General features: G+C 34.5%; 1 protein-coding gene across 1 annotated transcript in view; it reads left to right on the top strand.

Annotated features, from left to right (window-relative positions):
• Positions 1-13,784, top strand: part of LOC106883254 (actin-related protein 2/3 complex subunit 4) — a 17,730-nt gene extending 3,946 nt beyond the window's left edge. The window contains exons 2-6 of the mRNA XM_014934190.2: positions 7,913-8,031; positions 9,310-9,421; positions 10,529-10,624; positions 11,942-12,129; positions 13,542-13,784. Of these exons, the coding sequence (XP_014789676.1) occupies positions 7,913-8,031; positions 9,310-9,421; positions 10,529-10,624; positions 11,942-12,118 (504 nt within the window). The 3' untranslated portion in view covers positions 12,119-12,129; positions 13,542-13,784. The remainder of the gene's footprint in view (positions 1-7,912; positions 8,032-9,309; positions 9,422-10,528; positions 10,625-11,941; positions 12,130-13,541) is intronic.
• The last annotated feature ends 7,206 nt before the right edge of the window (positions 13,785-20,990 follow it).

Raw genomic sequence — 20,990 nt, 5'->3', positions numbered from 1 at the left:
ATAATAGAAAGGTTTATTAGCTACTGCCAATATGCTTCAGCCATTTTTTGACAAGGAAATAATAATTTTATCACCGCCAGAATCGTTTGAGAATCGTTTGTTTACGTAGTCAGCACTTAATTTTTACGGCTGAATGGACGTCAGTCATTGGTTGAAATTACAGAAATACGACAACTTTAACATGAAATAACTTGCGATGTACGTTTTTTTGTTAAGAAGACTAAGAGAAAAAGATGTTTTATATGACACATTCTACCAGTGTCCCAAGTTTCATAGTGTTTCGTTAAGAAAATACTGGTGCCCCCGTTTTGAACACGATCCCTTGGTCCAGCATCTCTAACATTCAGAAGGGTTTATTAAAAAGGGATAGGTTGGTTGTTACTTAGATCTAGTTTTATTATGTATAGAAATAAATCTCTCCTTAGATAGTTATTCCAGTTTATTATAGGTAACACATTTAAGAATATAAGTCACTGAGTTTAATTATCCAAAGAATTAAGTGTTTACGTATTTAATGCAGATAACATTAAAAATCTAATTTAAGTTAATTATGAAGTAAGGAAAGAAGATCATTTGGCTTACTACTTATATTATTTTAAACGTTCTGGTTACATTGTAATACCTATTTCCAAAACCTAATACCTATTTCCAAAACTAGGTGAACTGAGATATAGAATTAAGTGTGCTTTTGTACTGTCCATATTCACAACAAAACACCTGCACTAAACTTTGAATTTCAGACCTAATTATTCAATATTCTATGTGTTTTGCTTTTTCACCTCTATGTAAGGCTCCTGATGATCAAAACTGTAGAATCGGTTCATAAAACCTCAGTCTCATCAATTTATGGTACTATTGACTCCTATTTGTAATTAGACTAAGCATACATTTCTTATGTTTGTTGAATGCATGCAACATATGTTGTGAGAGTGAATCCACCTTAACTTGTTCAAGTTTGGGTTTAAAGTCTAAAAGCATACCATTTCAGTTTTGTATATTATCAATTAAGGAAGTTACTTTGAATCAAGCATAAAACAAAACTTGCAAATTTTTTTTTAATGGGGCTATGTTTATCAAAGGCTGAAAATTAAGGGCATAATAGAAATAAGCCATAAAAATACTATAGAAGAAAGCAGAAACATCTTTGTTTCATCAAAAATCTAAAGTTCATCAAATTTAAAACCAAAAGATCAAACACAATGTCACTTAAATGATTTTTAAAAAAAGGAAATCCAGTTAAATATATAATCCATTCTTTTCAAAATTAAAAAGCATTGTTTGAAATTGTGACCATTTTATTACAATTTACTTTTAGTTGGAGTCTACTGTCTCACTCTGCAGGTGATAGTTATTCTTCCAGTCAAGTACTAGGGATTGGTTTGTTTGAAGATATCCACCCCCAAACTTTTGTAGGCCTTGTGAAACAATAATAATAATAAAACTTTTATCATTATTATTCTGAGTACCATATATAATAAATTGTCTCCAGAATTGTAAACTGCAGATTAATGAGCAATGTCCAAGTTCAGCCTCAGTTGGGATGGCTGCAGTTAATTCAACATTCCTTTGAGCTTCACATGCCAGACATACTCAGTTTTTAGGTCACTGTTAAGTGTTTCAGCAGTTAACTGTTATACTATATTATCGTTTCCTTTCACAAACCTTTCTGGCCCACTTGGCCAGTGTTTATCTGCAGTTTCCTTGACTTTGGGCTGATTAAGAGAAATATATCTCACTGTATTGATATTACAGATAATGTTTTCTTCTTGGCGGCATCAAATTAAAAACTGAAATTCTAATGTGTCACTCATTAATTTTACAGTTCAAGCTCCATAAAACTTATGACTGATATTTTTAATTCCTGGTTTGCCCTATTTGAGCAAATGACCTGTGATCAAAGGCATTGAAGTTATGATCATTGTTTCTTTCCTCCCAGTTACTATTCAATGTATATTTATATTTTTAAGATAGTGTGGTATAATTTGAAGAAGATTTGGCTGTTATATTATCCTATACAAAGCTAACAAGTATGCCTTTATGTGATTACTTCACCTGGTAGAAGTAGCAGCCAACTCTCACTTAGATATAATAACATCCTGATAACTTAAAAAAGGACATTGAATATTGTGATTTTAGATAGACAGAAACAATAAATCTTATTGGCTAGCCTGATAGGCCTGCTTGATCAAGGCTGACCTAGGATTAAACAGCAACTACTATCTTTTATGGTACCTTTTTTTGCAGATAAGTTGATTAGTCTATTGAAAGAGCCATGTTTTATGGGGGGGGGGGCGAAAATGCAATAAATATATTATAAGTTTATAACAGGATACTGTGTTATTTTTCTCTGATTGTTTGGTATTCTATTAACTCTTCCACCTATAGTTTTGTCATGCTATATAGTCTTTATTCGTAGCATTGTTATGTTAAATGAAGCTTTGGTCTACCATTTGATTAGTGCTAATTTCCTGATACTGCTATCCGTTAATACAATGTTTTGCAACCATTTAAAAAATTTTTTTTTATATATGAACCCCTTTGATTCCTATTTTACTCTACTGGACTCTCATAGCTATTTAATGTTTAAAAAGTCCTATTACATTTAGATGCAATGTCAGTAATTTTGAGGATATTGGGGTTAGTTGATGCCCCTCTTCCCGTATTTAACTGGCATTTTATTAACCACTCCCAAAAGGATGACAGGCAAAGTGACCTTTGTGGAATTTGAACACAGAACATAAAGAGCTAGAACAAACATTGTAAAGCATTTTTCCAATGCTCTAATGATTTTGCCAAGATAAAATAACAATTAGTAATCATAATGGCTTTGAGAGTAGTTTTGAACACCACATTTTATGATTCTGCTCTTCCTCCTTTATAAACTCTGGTTGTTGTATAAGAGATAGGTAATTAATAGTGACCTAGCATTCACCATTAGATTGAATAAAATAATTAACAGTAATATACTGAGTTACAAAATACTATGAAAATTGACCCTGTGACTATGTAAGAAAATCGGTATACAGTAACCCCAAGGCAATAGGGTTAATACAGACGATTGAGAGCTTATGTCTTTCATGACTATATTTCTTATACTTGTTTTTCAGTTCATTTTGAAATTAATCAAAGATGTGAGGAGCTTTAGTAAAATAACTGTTATTTATTGGTGCATAACTCTGTTGTTCAGAACATAATTAGCAAATGGTCCTTATATTAAATCTTCAAAGAGATTTTAATTTAAATACGAGCATTTTAAAATGTATTAAACTTCCTTGTCAGCTCAATCTAACAAGGTAAATGGAGAATTAATTTACTAAATGAAACAATACTAAGTCCAAACCAGCATATACTGACCAAACCTATTTGTCTTTGATGTCATCACTAAAGGCTTCAAGTATATGCAACCAGATCGACTAGCAAGACAGATATAAGATATTTAAACAAATAAATCACTGAGCTTAATTTCTCCAAAGGTTTTGATTGCCTACCTCCATGCTATAAGTTTACTCAAGCTGACTATGACTGCTTCATAACATTGATTCATACAAACCGCAGCCCCTCCTGTGAAGACCATCCCATGATTGGTTAACCTTCATTCATCAATGCATTACAATCACTGACCCACCGATAAACTGTTTCCACATCTGTCTTGTGTCACTGCTACAATAGTTTCTGTTCTTCTGAACTAACTAAATATGCAATCACCCAATGTGTACTAGCCTCTTTTCTACACATCTTTCAAATCTGGCACTAAACACTCCTTTTGCCTCAAATTGCAACTCTCTGGAATCTACTTCTAGCAGTCATCAACTTGCAGGTGTTCAAACTAAACATCTGTATCTTTGGTCTCACTAGCCTGGGAGTCCTGTAAATGTTTTAGGCACTTAATCTCTTCCTCAGACTAAATTATTTTTAAAGTTATGATCTGGAGAACTAAAATAAATAGGAGCAGTCTGTGAACTGAGTCTTCATAAATACCTATTTGTGCACTAAATTCATCACTGAAATCATTGCCAACTTTCTCTTTGCTAAAAGTTTTCTAAAATACCACTAAACTGAATGTGGTCTTCTGTCAAAAACCTTTTCTGGATCAAAAAGTACTTGGTACAGTGGCTTACTCCTAGCTAAGTTGTCTCAGGTATCAGTGGTACCATTCATCTGGTTCAAATTTGAAATGCAATTCATCAAAGCTAATCTCTTGCTGATTAGTTATGCTATAGCAGATTCTGTTCCTTACCTAATTTGGTTCATTAGTTTGATGTCTCTGCAGTTGCTTTTTTCTAGAACTCCTCCTCCTTTGCCTTTGTAGCAGTTAATGATGATGCTGCTACATCAGTCATTGTGTATGACAAACCCGACTGTCTTATATGGGTGGCAAGCTTGGCCTCTATTTTGCCAGATATTTTCAGTGTCTTGGTGATTATCCCTGATGTTTCTACAGCTTTCCTTACCTTCATAACCTTAAAGGCTATTTCAATCAAATAATTGTCAACTTCAATAGCCAGTCCCTTTGTTGGGTCTAGTTGAGATTCTTCATCTACCTCCGACACATTCTCCACATTCAGAAACTTCATATAACATTTCTAAGCCTTTTTCTCCCTCAATTTTGGAAAGGGTAAGTGTACAGCTATCATTCTGAACACACTCTTCCCAACAATATCTTGATCATTTCTGTGCTACATAAATTTGAGTGTGCTTCTTTTCTAGTTATTTGATAGTGTTCTTTGCTGCTCCCTTTTTTTCACTCTGTCCAGGTCTGTCCTTTCGCTTTTATAACTCTATGATATTATTCTATCATCATTATGTCACCCTTTTTTCTAGCTAATACTTGTTCCAACCACAAATTTTGTCCAAGGCTTGCAGTTGTCCTCTCTACCTTGACATGCTATAGATTTCTCTCTCCTCTCTCTTGACATGTATGTCACCCAGAACTCTGAACCTATGTTTAGTAGGGTATCTTTCAGTTTTCACAACGTTCTCCAAATTGCCTTATTTCTCTGGGTTTATTCAACTCTTATTCGAAGTAATTAATCCCTAGTCTATGTTGAACAGTATGTTTTTCTCTATGGCAAGATTTAATGTTCACAACTTTCCATCTAATTTTCTAGTGAGTATTATTGGTGAGCATTTAAGTGATTGGATGGTTTCCTAAAGTTAGTATTGCAAAAGGTTAGGTAATTTATGTCCCAGAATTCCAGAACCCTTCATCTCTCCTCATTCTTGGTGTCATCATATATTCCAGAGTAGCCTTCATAGTATTACCCAACATGTGTATATGTACTGCATGTGTGTATACACATGTGCATCCCACCATACACACATCCATACATACACTACATTAATTTAATCTGATATAGATTTAAAGCTGCTTATAATATATACAGCTAACACCAGCAACATTTAATTAGTATTGTTTATTTTTATTGATTGTTGATACAAAACAGCGATCAATGTACTGATCAGTAGTTCTTCCTTTTTTGTTATAGTTTTCATTATAATTCTCTCTTTTTTCTTATTCACATATTTGTTTCCTGATTGCATGAGAAAAATATTTCAATATCAGTCTTCAGTGTTGTTATTGTTTGTTTATTTATTATTGCTGTTTTACATCCATTTTCTCATGTTTACATGGAGGGGAAAGAAAGATTTTGTTTGTTAGAGCAGTTTTCTATTCCCACTCTTACTCTCACTGTGTGTGTATACACACACACACACACATACACACACACACACACACGGTGTCCCAAAATTAAAGCAACCAACTTTTTTCAATTTTGCCGAAGCAAAATATTGTTATATTTCAGGTGTTCCAATGCAATGGTAAAGGAAACACAATTATGACACTACCACATTTATTCGATATGACCAACTTTGTTTCGAATCACAGCTGTTCTTGTGGAATTGAAGCTTATTCTTGGCTCAGTTTTACTACCTTCAGAGGAGTACTTGAGACCCCAAATGGACCAAACAGAAAAATCCTATGGATTGAGATTAGGGTTTCTTGAGGGCCATACATCCTTGCCTATGAACAACAGAATGTTTTTCTGAATCCAGTGTTGTGTCTGTTTGGAAATGTGGGATGGTGCCGAGTCCTGTTGGAGACTCCAAGGTGTGCCTTAAAGTGCTCATTTTTCCATGGAAGCAGTTCAGCTTCCAAAATGTCGCCAACATATCGCTGGGTGTTAATTTTAACACCCAAGGGCACAAAAACTAGGTGAGACCTTCCAGTGGCTATCACAGCTGTCCAAACCATAACTGACTGTGGATTTTAACATCGATTTATGAGTCTACCCTTGATGGAGCCAGATACACTCCAAAGTCAGTCATTCTGGTGGTTTACTATCTATTTGATGATGTCGAATTTCTTTTCATCAATGAACATCAGGTTGGGCAGCATGTCTTCAGCAATCTGACGCAGGTTAAGATGACTTCTCTACAGTCTCATGGCCTTATAAACTTGCGTGAGCTCATGGTGGTGGATCATCTTGTAGGGGTGAGTCCTGAGATCCTCCTTCAGCACTCAATACATCAATGTTTGGCTTATTTTTGCTGTGGCAGCCAGTTTTCTGATGGAACAACAAGGATTTTGCCGTAGCTTTTCTTTGGCATTTTTGATAAGCTGAGGGGTCCACACACTTCTTTTTCAGCCACATCCAGGTTGATCAGTGGAGGAACCAATCTCTTGAAATTTCTTGACAATTTTCCAGACTGTTGTTCGATTAATTTTAAGCTTTTTTGCTATAGCTGTATTACTTTTACCTCCTTAGTATGTATATCATGAGAAAATGCACTCAGTACACCTTATAAAGTGGTTAGCATTAGGAAGAGTATCCAGCCATAGAAATCAAATAACATGTACAAGCACCTAGGCTTTGGGAGCAGTAAATCCCAGTAGGAAGTGACTTGGACTATCTATGAGTTGGACAACCAGTTCATCTTATGTCAGCATGAAAAAATATATATAAAATAGTTTCATTGTCATTTTTTTTAACATCCACTTTTGCATGGGTTAGGCAGAACTCTGTTGAGGCAAATTTTACTATGGCCAGATGCTTTTCCTGTCACCAGCCCTTACCTGTTTCCAAGTAAGGTTATCCTTAATTCTTTGGAACAACTGGTAACTCAGTGGTTGGTCATGCTTTCACAGAGGATTGGAAACAAATGAAACAGTTTTTCATTCATAATTAGTGTACTCATGTCAGGACAAGGGAAAAAACAAGCACACACACACACACACACATCCAGCTGTAGAAACCACACCAAAGCAGAAGTCTGAGCTTGCTGCAGCCCTTGGCTCATCAGTTTGCATCAAAGCATCCAACCCATGTCAGCATGGAAAAAGGGATGTTAAATGATGACGTGTGTAAGAGAACACACTTATGCACATATACATGCACACTCATGCAATCACATAAGAGATCTAGGATTCTATTTTAATTATTACATGACAGACTTATTGTAATCATTAAAAAGTTTAGGAATCATCATCATCTTAATTTAATGCTGGTTTTCCATGCTGGCATGGGTTGGATGATTTGACAGGAGCTGGCAAGGCTGGAAGCCACACCAGGTTCATTGTCTGTTTTGGTATGGTGTCTGCAGCTGGACACCCTTCCCAATGTCAACCACTTTACAAGGGGTACTAGGTGCTTTTTACATGGCACCAGCACCAGTGTCTTTTACATAGCACCATCTTGGTGCTTTTTATGTGGCACCAGTGCTTTTTACATGGTACCAGCACCAGTGTTTTTTACGTGGCACTGGCACCAGTGCTTTAAAAACATATATATACAAGAGAAGCTATGAAGATAGGGAATAATAAAGAGTTTTCCTGGTATCGTTTTTAATGAGTATCATTTGATTGACTAATTCGTTAATTGATTAAAATATCTTTCTTCTCTTATATTTTCAGGCTGCCACATTACGTCCCTATTTAAATGCTGTGAAACACACTCTTACAGCAGCAATGTGTTTGCAGAACTTTGAATCACAAGTTGTAGAACGACACAATAAACCAGAAGTTGAAGTTAAGTAAGTATCTTGCTTCACCTTTTTAACCTTTTGCTTGTATGACTTAGTCAAACGGGAGATTACAGTACCCTGTACTCTTACTGGTATTTCGAGACTGGCAATATTAATATGATTGATGTTCAGTTAAACATCTGTAAGTAGCTGATGGGGCAGGATAGAAGATCTACACAGGCTCAACTTGAACACCTACCATCATGTGTAGGAGGAATTCCACAGAATAGACTTACTGGAAAAGAAGGATTAAGTGAAGTGCTTAGAATAGGTTTTGGAACATAAGACATGAAGAAGAGAGACAGCTTGAGCTAAGATGTTATGCTAGCTGCTTGTTTAGGAGAGTAGAAGCTGATGTAGTAGTGGTAGAATAGATGGTGACGGGTGGCTTGTGTCTGTAGTCCAAAAGTTGTAGTGTGATGGTGAGTGAGATTTTGTCAGTTAGCTGGATAGCTTCCTATTAAATGTAGTCTAGGAGGTTTGTATGTGTATAGCGGCAGCATTGTCCATTGTCACAGATGTGGGAACAGTACTCTATTGTAGGTCTTACTTGTGCTTTACTGAGAGTCAGTAAGTGATGAACACTGAAGTATTTTCTGGTTCTGAAGCAGAAGTCTTGTCTACGGGATGCAAACTTAACCATACTGTGTAGGGGGGGGGGTCACCGTGAAACCTAGCATTTGTAGCAACTTTGTGCTACTTGCTGGAGATGGTGCAGATAGTAAAAAAACTGGATTGGATGTTTTTATATTTAGAGGTAATTAAAGCAGACGTCCAACCCTTGCCAACAAGGAAAATGGACTTTAAACAATGATGGTGATGATGATGATGCTGTTGTTGTTCAGCTCTAGGTCAAACTATAACTAAAAGTGACCAGCTGCGACTATTCTGTCTTTTATCCAGATATAATGCGTTTAGGATAACATTATCTTATTGTGTCCTGTATTTTTAAGAAGATAGGTTTTTTTTATTTGGGGGAATATTTGACTGCTGTTTCTAGTAGAGTGGGTGGTTACATAGATATACTCTTTAATGATGACATCCCATACTCTCAGCTGTACTGTGTTTAGCAAAATCTAGCCATCATAATGATAGTAATATTTGTTCTGGTCAACCTCACCGTAGGTAGCAGGATCCTACATATGCAACAAATTATAAAATTTCATTATCTTCAACATTATTTAACACCATTAACATTGAGAATACTAAGAGTTAAATAAATTTTTTTTAAATCTTCATTTTCTTGAACTTCCAGCATGGATAAAATATTTTTATCCTTTCTTTTAGAACCAGCAAAGAATTGTTGCTAACCCCTGTTGTAATCAGTCGAAATGAAAAAGAAAAAGTATTGATTGAAGGTTCTATTAATTCATTGAGGATAAGTATAGCAGTAAAACAGGTGAGAAATGTCTGGGTTTTTTTTTGTTTATCCTCATCAGTACATCAAATTTTGCTGCATTGAACCTATTGTGCCCTGTACAATTTACCTTCACTCTCAACCACTTCCTCTTTGCTGCTAGTCATCTCCCTGTTCTGTCTGTATGCTCTTGCTCCTTTTCATTTATACATCCTGGCTCACCCTCCCCCCCATTTGCTGTCACTACTTGCCATTATATTCTTACTCCTTTTTACTCATATCTTGGCTCTCCCTTTGGATCACATTGCCTCTATCTTCTTGTTCATAGTACTTGTCTCAGAGTACTATCCTTATCACTCATCTCCCTTATGATTTATCTCTGTGATTCATGACTTATCCTTTATATCTCTCACTCTGTAAAGAGATTAGTGAGTGAACAGGTATGGGGGTCAAGAAGTCTCTTTAGTCATATTTTGGACATGGTTACCTCTGTAGTGCTTGTGCCATGAACAAATGCATTCACTACACTTTGTAAAGTAGAAAGTTGAGAAGACCCTTGAATCTTGTTGAGAATATGACACCTTCCTTTTGATGGTGCTATAAAGAAAGCACCCATCACACTCTTTAAAGTGGTTAGTAGTAGGAAGAGTGTCCAGCTGTAAAAATCAAGCCAAAATAAAATTCATGAGGGAGATGCAGACCTTGGATCTATCTAGCTGAGTGCCACTCCTGAATATGTACTGACACACTATTTGCATCCTGTCCAACCAATGCCAACATGGAGAGTGAACATAAAATGATGTTGATGATGTAGTAATAATTTTTAAGTGGTTTTGCATGCAAAGTAGCAGCCATCCTAACAATGGAGCCACTACAGATTCATTCAATCCACTATGAACAACAGTCAAGTTTCTCTTAAACCAAATCCTATCATCTTAAAATTCATATGTATGGCTGCCTTGGATAATTTTAAGAGTCTTTTCATACACTAGACTTTATAAGAAGTATATAAAGTAAATTTGTACAATTGTTGCCAACAACTATGGAATTTCAAAAATTAAGAACAAAGATATTATTTTTTTCTGATTAAATTTTAACATGAGATATTTTATCTGAAACTGAAATGACTGTTTTCAATTTTATTGTCAGGCTGATGAAATTGAGAAAATTTTATGTCACAAATTCATGAGATTTATGATGATGAGAGCCGAAAATTTTATTATTTTACGAAGAAAACCAGTGGAGGTAAGACTTTATTTTTATATGAGTAAGAATAAAAGGCAACTTTAAATGAAAAACTTTAAAGCATGTTTATTTCAGCCATAACAGCTTGATAATCTGTCCAATACTGCATCATGTCATTACAATCATATTCAGTTCTAGCTGAACTCAACTGTGACTTCATTTCATTGGTGGGAAACTCTTATATCCAGTTCCATTTGGTATATTTTTTTATCTAATTCCTTTTATTTGACCTGCTGATTATGTGTATTCAACTTTGCTGTTGATGCAAAACATGCCTATTTATTCATTTTATATATGAACAATGACATCATTTGTTTCTAATTGACCAATCCTTAATTCACTGCATTTCTGATGGGAATATTGACAAGAGATCTGTAATTTGATGCAGAACAAATATCATTTTCCTTATCTGATATAGACAAACACAAAACATGTACACACATCAAAAGATTGCCCCTCTAGGTTCAAATTTAGGTTTTTTAGTTTGGATTGATAAACCCTTATTTCCAGCACTGTGTTGTAGCCATGGCCAAGACACTTAATTCTCAGAAATTGAATTGATTTTGCTTCAAGTAGATATTTCCCAGCTACAGTGTTGTAGAATTGATTTTTGTTGACTGGCAGTGCTGAGTTAAATTTGCCTTTCAGGGAAAGTACCTGCAGCAAATAAGCATATTGTTCAAGTGGATATTTAGTTGTCCTTCATTTTAAAGCTATGGAAACCAGTGATAAGTTTTGGTCTTCTGAATCCCAGGGATTTAGGAAAAGGATGAGCTATAAGCTCCCGAGGAATTGAAACTTTCAAACTTTACCTTAGTTCATAATACTCATCTCCAAAGTTACTTTTTGATTCTATACAAACTAATTGGACAATACAATAGATATATTATTTGATAGTTATACAGAACTCAAAATGTTCTTTTATTCTCGTGTATATATTTTGTTATCTAAAACAAATCTCTAGTGTCTGAGATAGCTGGTAGATTAGTAAATGCTTATGTACTGACATTAATTTAGTTTGCACTGATAATGCTAAGAACTACTATTTCATAATAACCTATAGTAGATAAATGTTGTAATTGTGCGGCCCCAGAACATACAGCAGACCTATGATCAGAAGCATTCAAGCTGTGACCATCTTAATTTTTTTTTCCAGAGGGCATAACAAGAACTTCATTATTCAATGTGTCCTTTCTTTTTTAAAATATTATATTTGGTTACTATTTCTATTTGGTAAAGTGATCATGTAGAGCTTTTATCACAGTACATTTTTTTGCTTAAAATGATTGTCTCCAAACCATTCAATTTAAATTTCAGGGTTATGACATCAGCTTCCTAATCACCAATTTCCATACAGAGCAGATGTACAAACATAAACTGGTTGACTTCATCATTCAGTTTATGGAGGAGATTGATAAAGAAATCAGTGAAATGAAATTAGCAGTCAATTCTAGAGCTCGACTGAGTGCTGAAGAATTCTTAAAGAGATTTTAGCTAACTCTATGGTATGTATATTAATCTATATAATGTATAATGCATTGACCCTTTAGCATTTAAACAGGTCATATCCAGCCCAAATACTCTCTGTTTTGTCTTAAAACCAGCTAGATCTGGCCTCTCACATCAACCCTACAATATCATTCTAAAAATATAATATGCAATCACATCATTGAAATCTTAAAGCTACAAGATAATGCATGATAAATTCAAAACTATGTGAATAAATAAGCATTACTTTTGACAGAATAATTTGAATGCTAAAGGGTTAAGGATGTGTGTGTGTGTAAAAATAAAACTTTGAAAAAATATGATATAAATAATTTTAACAGTGAATTTGATCGTAGATACGACTTTATTTATAGCTGTATCCACATCAAGATTTACTCTTAAAATGATATATTATCTCACTGTGTGACACATTGAGCAATATCAGGTTAGCCAATGCCTTGTAAATGAAATTTGTTGACAGAAATTGTTGTGTGCATGTGAATGTTTGAGCAAAACAATGATGTCAAATTTATATTTCCTATAATCAAAGCATCTTGTAGTTCTACACTTTCAAAGGAGTTTGGAATGAAAATAAACCCTTACTTGAAAAACAGCTAAGGATTGGCAACTGGAAGGTTATCTACTCATGTTGCTTCAATGTGTTTTCCCCAGTCATGCCAGTATGGAAAAGTGGACATAAAAGCAAATGATACCTTTATATTTTAATGTGTGTGTTGGATAGTGTGTGTGTTTAGCTCCAATGTGTTTTTCTTATTTGGAGGAAATTTGGCTACTGCGTCTAGTAGTATGTAGCATATGTCTCATAAATATAAAACACCGATCTATTTTTCTATGCTCACAAGTATTGGATGGGTTTTTACAGTCCTTTAGTACAACTAATCTTCTCATTGTATGTCATGGATGCTCCTAATCACCAATCACCTTAAAGTTGGGTTCATTTTATTCTTGAGAGATTATCTTCCAGTACTAAAGAGTCCTTTCTCAATCAAATCAGCTATTACTTTAACCTCTACTGGTAATGGCTTACCTTGTATTTCTTCATAACTTTTGGTTTTCAGTTTCTGATCTATAATTTATTTCCAAATCTAACCAATTTATCTTTAATCTCATTCTTTATCATTCTCTTTCTTTTGTGGATTTTCTGAATCTAGTCTGTCAGCTTTCTCATCCCTTGTATGTGTCCACTTCAATGATTTTATAAATATGACAGTCATTTATTTATTTTTTTATTTTTCTTAGTTCTGTTTCATTGTTTTGTCCTTTCATGTTATTCCAAGCAATATGTATTTGTGATCTTGTTGAGCTGTTCATGGCTGCTTTGTTAGATCTTTTGTCAGGTTCCATTTCTGTTTATGACTTATATCATTATATATATAATGAAAACTGTTGCCATTTGTTTTTCTTCCAGAGCTACAGCAGATCGATATGTATTCTGGCAATACTGCAATATAATTAATATTTTCTAAAAGAAAAGAGAAACACTTAAACAGAGAAGGAAAAGAAAAGAAAGCTATCCAACTTGACATATGTCTTGTAATATATAACAAATTTTATAACCCATTTCTCAGAGAATTCAGTTGTATAAATTCTGCATGTTGTTGGAAGGTAACTAGAGTCATTGCAAATAAATTCTTACTAACATAAATTATCATTCAATGTCTTCCCTTCATTTTTTTTTTTTTAAATTTCACATATTTTATGGGTGCCAAAGAATGTAAGATTTCAAAATCAAAATTTGCTTAGTGGTTGGAAATAAAGTGGATGAAATATAAGAATTACTTAACTCTCAAATTTTGTTTCAACTTTTGTTGTTGTTGTTGTCATTGCTAAGTAGACCCTGTTATCTCTGCTTAGACAGTCCAATGAAAAATCGAGGTAGTTGTTTGAAAAGTGTTTGAGTTCTACTTTTTAACACCTTTAATTGTTAAAGTAAATGCTGGAAGCATGTATATATATGGAATGCTGGAATTAATCTACATATAAATTTTTTTTCTCTGGATCTCTATAATTTTATTACAATTATCGAATGGAAATTGGTTCAGTATAGAGTGCAGAACTAAATGAATTTCAGAGTTCACTTTCATCTCTTTACATCAAGAATTGAAAACCTTACAAAAATCAACTTTTGACTTCCATCTTTCAGAGTTATCAACATATTAGTTATGTACTGGAACTATTCTATTGCCTGATTTAATTGATCCTGCCCTACTGCTAAAAATGTGTGGCCTTGTACTAATGCAAGAAATCATTGTGTCAATTTAACTAATATAAATATGATTAATTCTTTAATTTGAAATACAGAACATATTATAGTACAATCATTTGAGTTACAAGACGAATCCATCTTATGGCTTATAGCACCAATATAATCCAATTATTATGGAGCTCATTGCAGCAAAGTAACAAATAAATTCGTTTTAATCAACAGTTAAAAATTTTTTATTTTGGTTTTGCACTGAAAACAAAGATGATTAAATTTTCAAAAAAGTGATTAAATCATTGATTGATTTTGCATATAAAGAGTGGAAGTTGCTCTTTTATCAATTTTTTAAGGACTGTAGAAATTGAATCTTGATTTATAAAATCATATATTTGCATTTTGTGATGGGATAAATGTCATTAACCCTTTGGAAACAGAAGATGGAACCATATTTATATGATACAAAAAGAGGGTTTTAATATTTAAAATTATGGGGTGGGGAGGGAAATTCTTAATGTAGAAAGAAATATGTGTGTGTGTGTGTATGTAAACACACACACATACATTTTTTGAAGAGATTGGTTATCTCTTTTTTAGGAAAAATAAAATGATGGGTTGATAGATCAGTACAGTTGTTCTGTTTGTAAAGAGGTACATGTCAAACGTTGACAAATATATCAAAAACTAGCAAACACCTGAAATACCAGCAGTGTAAAACAAATTTAACAAAACTGATAAATTCTTACCTTCAGTATTATACACTCACACTGCCAGTCCTCCTTCCTGTACAACTCAGTCCATCATTTAATCAAAACTCTTTTCAAGTTTTGCCATCCTCTATATAAGAATTATACATCAAATGTAGTGTGCAAGAGAGGCGACTGTGCTGGTATGGTCATGTGTTACAGAAGAATGAAGACAGCTGTGTGAGGAAGTGCCACCACTCCCTAACTGTAGAAAGAACTCGTGGAAGAGGTAGACCCAGGAAGACATGGGATGAGGTGGTGAAGCATGACCTTTGAACATTGGGCCTCACAGAGGCAATGACAGGAGACCAGGACCTTTGAAGATATTCTGTGATTGAGAAGATCCAGAAACTAAACTGAGATTGCAGCCACGCATGTCCAGCCCTGTTAAGAATACTCCTGATGCATCGGGCAATATGATATGCTTGAGAAGACCTGTTGAGTCAAATAAAACCAATATCTGAGCTGGAGCTGGTGCTCCCTGACTGGCTCCCATGCTGATGGCACTTAAAAAACACTATCTGAACGTGGTCGAAGCCAGGTCTGCCTGACTGGCTCTGGTGCCACTGCTACATAAAAAGCACCAAATGATGGCAAAAAGTATTGTGTTAAAAACCAAAACAGTAATTTTATGTAAGTTAACATGTCTGAATTCATGTATTTAAAGAATCGTGTACCCACTACACTCTCGGAGTTGTTGGCGTTAGGAAGGGCATCCAGCTGTGGAAACTCTGCCTGACCAGATTGGAACCTGGTGCAGCCGCTGGGTCTCCAGACTTCAGTCAAACCATCCAACCCATGCCAGCATGGAAAACGGATGTTAATCAATGATGATGATGATGATATGTGTGTGTTTGCGTGTCTGTGTTTGTCCCCTCACCATCATTTGACAACCGATGCTGGTGTGTTTACATCCCCATAACTTAGCGGTTTGGGTTAGACCTATAGAATAAGTACTAGGCTTACAAAGAATAAGTACTGGGGTCGATTTGTTCGACTAAAGGCGGTGCTCCAGCATGGCCACAATCAATTTACTGAAACAAATAAAATATATATATATATATATATATATATATGTGTGTGTTTGTGTCTGTGTTGTTCCCCCACCATTGCTTGACAACTAGTGCTTGTGTGTTTACATTCTGTAACTTAGTGGTTCGGCAAAACTGACTGATAGAATAAATTTCCAGGCTTCACAAAATAATAATAAAAATAAGTACTGGGGTCGATTTGTTTAACTTTCAAGACAATGCTCCAGCATGGCTGCAGTTTAATTACTGAAACAGTAAAAGATAAATATTTAGTACCTAGCAAAAACAAACAAACACACATTCAAAGCCAACTATTATTAAGTTGGTGTCATGGTTGACTGCCAGGCTAAATGCTTAGTGGTGTGTAGCTATATTCTGTTATGCTCTGAGTGTAGAAAACCAAATACCAGAATACTGAAGTAGAATCAATTGATTGTACCCTTCCTCTTAAGCTGAGACTGTACTAATGTAATAAATCATTATTAATACTTTTTTTCTTTCTTTGGTCAGTAAATTGTTAAAGTGTTAGATAAAATACTTCGTATTTCTCTTGTTTCATTATGTTTTGGGTTCAAATCTCACCAAAGTCAACTCTCCTTTCATCCCTCCAATGTTGATAAAAGTACCAGTCAATATACAATAATGGAAAGGCAGCGAGCTGGCAGAAACATTAGCACGCTGGGCAAAATGCTTAGCAGTATTTCGTCTGTCTTTACGTTCTAAGTTCAAATTCCACCAAGGTCACCTTTGTCTTTCATCCTTTGAGTCAATAAATTAAGTACCAGTTGTGTACTGGGGTCAATCTAATCAATTGGCCCCCTCCCCCAAAATTTCGGGCCTTGTGCCTAGAGTAGAAAAGAATTGATTTAATTGACTTACCTCCACCTTCTCCAAATTCCAGGTTTTGTGCCTGTTTTAGAAGTAGTTTTTACTTTCTCTTGTCTCTTGTTACTGTTATATTTATTATTTAATTTAATTCTAATTTACTGATTTCACTTTTGCAGAATTAACATTTAAGTTAATTCTGTTGCATTTTTATTATCAAATTAGTTAAAACAATTTTTGCTCACCTATTGCACACTTGCTCTTATACTCATTTACAAAAAAGTATTTTCTGTATTTATTTTATAATTGTTTTATGGCTAAAAAATCATTCAATTAAATGTTTATCAGCTTCAATTATTTTAATTTCTTCCACAATTTACCATTGATTTATGCCAGGGTCATGGTACTTTTCTGTTGGGTAAAATCTCCCTTGGTTTTGATAAAGAATCATATATATCATTGTATAATATATTTTGCATGTTCATTCATAGAAGTAACCAAAAAAAAAAACAACTTTAAAATAACAATGGGACATTACAAATTCTGTTGTGGTTCATCCATCATTTTGATAATTCAGCTTGGGTCATTATTGTTTTACATGGGCTCTATCAATTTAACTTACCTTGATGAAAAACTCTCAGCCATCTGACTCATAAATAATTTGTTGCACCAATTTATGGAAAAAAGGAAGCTCCAGAACATATACAGGATTAATTGTTTGAAATATGTTACACACAATGTGATTGGACCTTTATTCCAATTCCTGTGCAACACTCAACCAATCACAACACAGGACTCAACATATATCCAAACACTCACATGATAGGTATGTTAACCAATCATTACTGGTTAATGTGACAAGTCTATATAATTCAAATGTTTTCAATATACAATAATGGAAAGGCAGTGAACTGGCAGAAACATTAGCACACCAGGCAAAATGCTTAACAGTATTTCACCCATTGGAAATTGGTCTCACAACAGTACCTTTTTAGAACCAAAGGTAAATTGTTAATGCATAAAATCTGTTGTCTGTTGGGGGATCTATGCTTGTTGAGAAAAATAATGTTTCTTTAAATACATGAATTCAGACATGTCAACTTACATAAAATTACTGTTTTGGTTTTTTAACACAATACTTTTTGCCATATTGAGCATTTAGAGACTTTGTCAGCAGGCAGTTTCAAATTTGAATACTGCAAGAGGTTCCCTTCTCTTTCTTTACATCACTAGAAGTGTACATTGAGCAATGCTTTCATTAAGTTATTCTGGTTCCAATTATTAGTATCAGGACATTACCATCAAAGGTTTTAGCCAATCATTGACCCAAGTTACTATGTTCATAACCTATGCAGACTCTTTGACCCAAAACAACTGAAAGATAAGTCTCTACTGCCATATGAATGTTAGTAGAAATTTCTCAATTATAGATGTACAATATGTAATGGAATCATAGGCATGCTGTCAGAGAAAGAACACTTTGTGTGTAGTAAATACATTAGAGATGTCAGCAATAAAAGCATCATGAAATAAATTCCTTCTATTGCTCCAAAGACTCTATACAATGTAGGTGGACTAAATGATGTGGGTATTTTGAAAATACAATAATGACAGTAAGAACAGAATCAAAAAGTTCAGGGAGTTGTTACCTTTGCCAACAGCAAAGGAATTCTTTCTTCAACTGAAGAGTATATTCTATGGTGCTTGTAAATGAAGTGTTGAATGGTAGTAAAATTTTGGGCATTGAATACACAGGATGTGCAGAGACTGCAAAGAAATTAAGTGAGAATGGTTTGCTGGAGATGCTATGTTAGTATGTATGAATGATAGAACAAATGAGCTGAGGATAAAACTGGGTGTAAGAAGAATCAAATGTAGTGTGCAGGAAAAATGACAGCACTAACAAGGGAGGACAGTTGTATATCAAAATGCTAAAAGATTCAAGTGAAAGAAATCTATGCAAAAGGAAAATTGAGAAAACATGGCAGAAGTGATGAAAACTGATAACCAGATGCTGAACCTCATGAAAGAGCCGATCATCATCATCATCATCATCATCATCATTGTTTAACGTCCGCTTTCCATGCTAGCATGGGTTGGACGATTTAACTGAGGACTGGTGAAACCGGATGGCAACACCAGGCTCCAATCTAATTTGGCAGAGTTTCTACAGCTGGATGCCCTTCCTAATGCCAATATTGACTTATTTGAAGAAGCAGCTGCACACTTGTAAACACCCAAAGTAATAAATCTCTAGAGTAGCTTAAATAAACTATGTATGCATAGATAAGGATGCTTATTCAAAAGGCAAGAGGAAACTAATTGATTCATACTCTTTAGGAATATTTGTTCCAGTTTTTTTTTATGTATTAATCAGGAAGATGGAATGTGCCCATGATTTTTACAGCCCTTCCGAGATTAGTGACATTGACATAGTTTATATTCAGTTTCATCATATGTATGTTGGTATAGGAGGGAAAAAAAAGAACATAGATAACATTGAAAAACCTTGAAAGTTACTACAAATCCTAGGCTTCACCATCACTGAGGAATACTCTTGGCAGATGTACATCCTTTATATAGCCAAAAATGAATCACCAAAATTGGTCTTCCTTTTCAGAGTCAGAACATACTTTAACCTACATTGAAGTTCAGAAAAGGCCAGAATATTTCTTTCACATCTACACTGCTTCAATATTTATAGTTTAGATTACATCCACTTGACTGATTGTCATGAAGTCATTCTCCAACATATTCCAGATGTATTGTCTCATCTTTCTGGCCTCTCCTCTGAGGAGCTGTCCAGTCTTCTGCCACTTCTACTCATACACTTTTGATTCATCTCTCCTCTTCTCATCACCCACAATGTGTCCACCAAACACAGCTCTACATTAATATTTAAGCTTGGTTCTTCATTCTCAGAACATTGGCTTTCAGGAACTGTCCTTGCACATATTTCCACTGCAGCTGTTGAGCCACACCTCATCAAGATGAATGTTAATGGAGTTGATTTCACCAGTCTCAGAAAAATCTTCAAAAGCTATGGGTTCAGCCTGTTCCTTCAGATCAAGCCAGTAAAAAAAAAGTTAGAGTGAGTGAGAGAGGAGAAAGATGATAGGAAACTGCATGTTTGTGAACCACTTTGTCTAGAAAAGACTTTAAACATCTAATCACATAAAAAAATGAATACTTTATGCATCTATGATATTCATGAGGTTTTCATCTCTTAACCAACTTTGTTATACTTTGGAAATTCATATCTATAAATGTCAGTACCACATATCCTCATATGTAAGGTAGCTTCTAAACATTTATTTAATGTTGACTGCTGCTCTACTTATTGGATAATAATTAGTCAAATGCAGTCATTATATTCATCTATTTATACCATGGGAAATATTTTCTTTGCTTTGGTGGTAATAGGATTGTTTTAAACAAGACTTTCCAGTTGTCCAGCAGAATTCTATTGATTTGATCAGCTGCAAGACCTTTTCTTTACAAGTTTGAATAGGAAGGGTACATATTGATTTCATATTATTAATATATTTCTCTCCCTCCCTTTCTCTCTCTCTCTCTGACACATATAGTGATGAGGAATGATGTGTTAATTTTGATGATGTTCATTGTTCAATGAATGGAATTATCTACTCATTGTATTATGGTGTATATGGCTGTGTATTTTACAGACACATGTATCCTTGATATAATCTGCTTGCAGAAATCAGTTTGGTACTGCATCACAGGAAGGGCTGGCTTCTTTGACTTATCTTACAGACTTCTGCACAGTTACAATCAACCCAGTTTCACTCACTGCTTAGGCCAACCAGAACCTCACTAGAGGATTTAATCAATGTGTTGGGCAATGGAATCAAACCCATGGAACTTGATTGTGAATTTCTTAACAATTTAACCATGCCTACATATCACACACACACTCACACATTAATTGATTAGAAAGATAATGAACTTAGATAAGAGGCAGTTTGGCTTTGTGCCAGATAAAAGTACTATTGATGCTACCTTCTTATTTAGATAAGCACAGGAGAAGTACCTAA

The sequence above is a fragment of the Octopus bimaculoides genome, chromosome 3, assembly GCF_001194135.2.
Source record: "Octopus bimaculoides isolate UCB-OBI-ISO-001 chromosome 3, ASM119413v2, whole genome shotgun sequence".
In the NCBI taxonomy this organism is placed as follows: Eukaryota; Metazoa; Mollusca; class Cephalopoda; order Octopoda; family Octopodidae; genus Octopus; species Octopus bimaculoides.
This window is presented reverse-complemented; position numbering and strand designations above follow the sequence as displayed.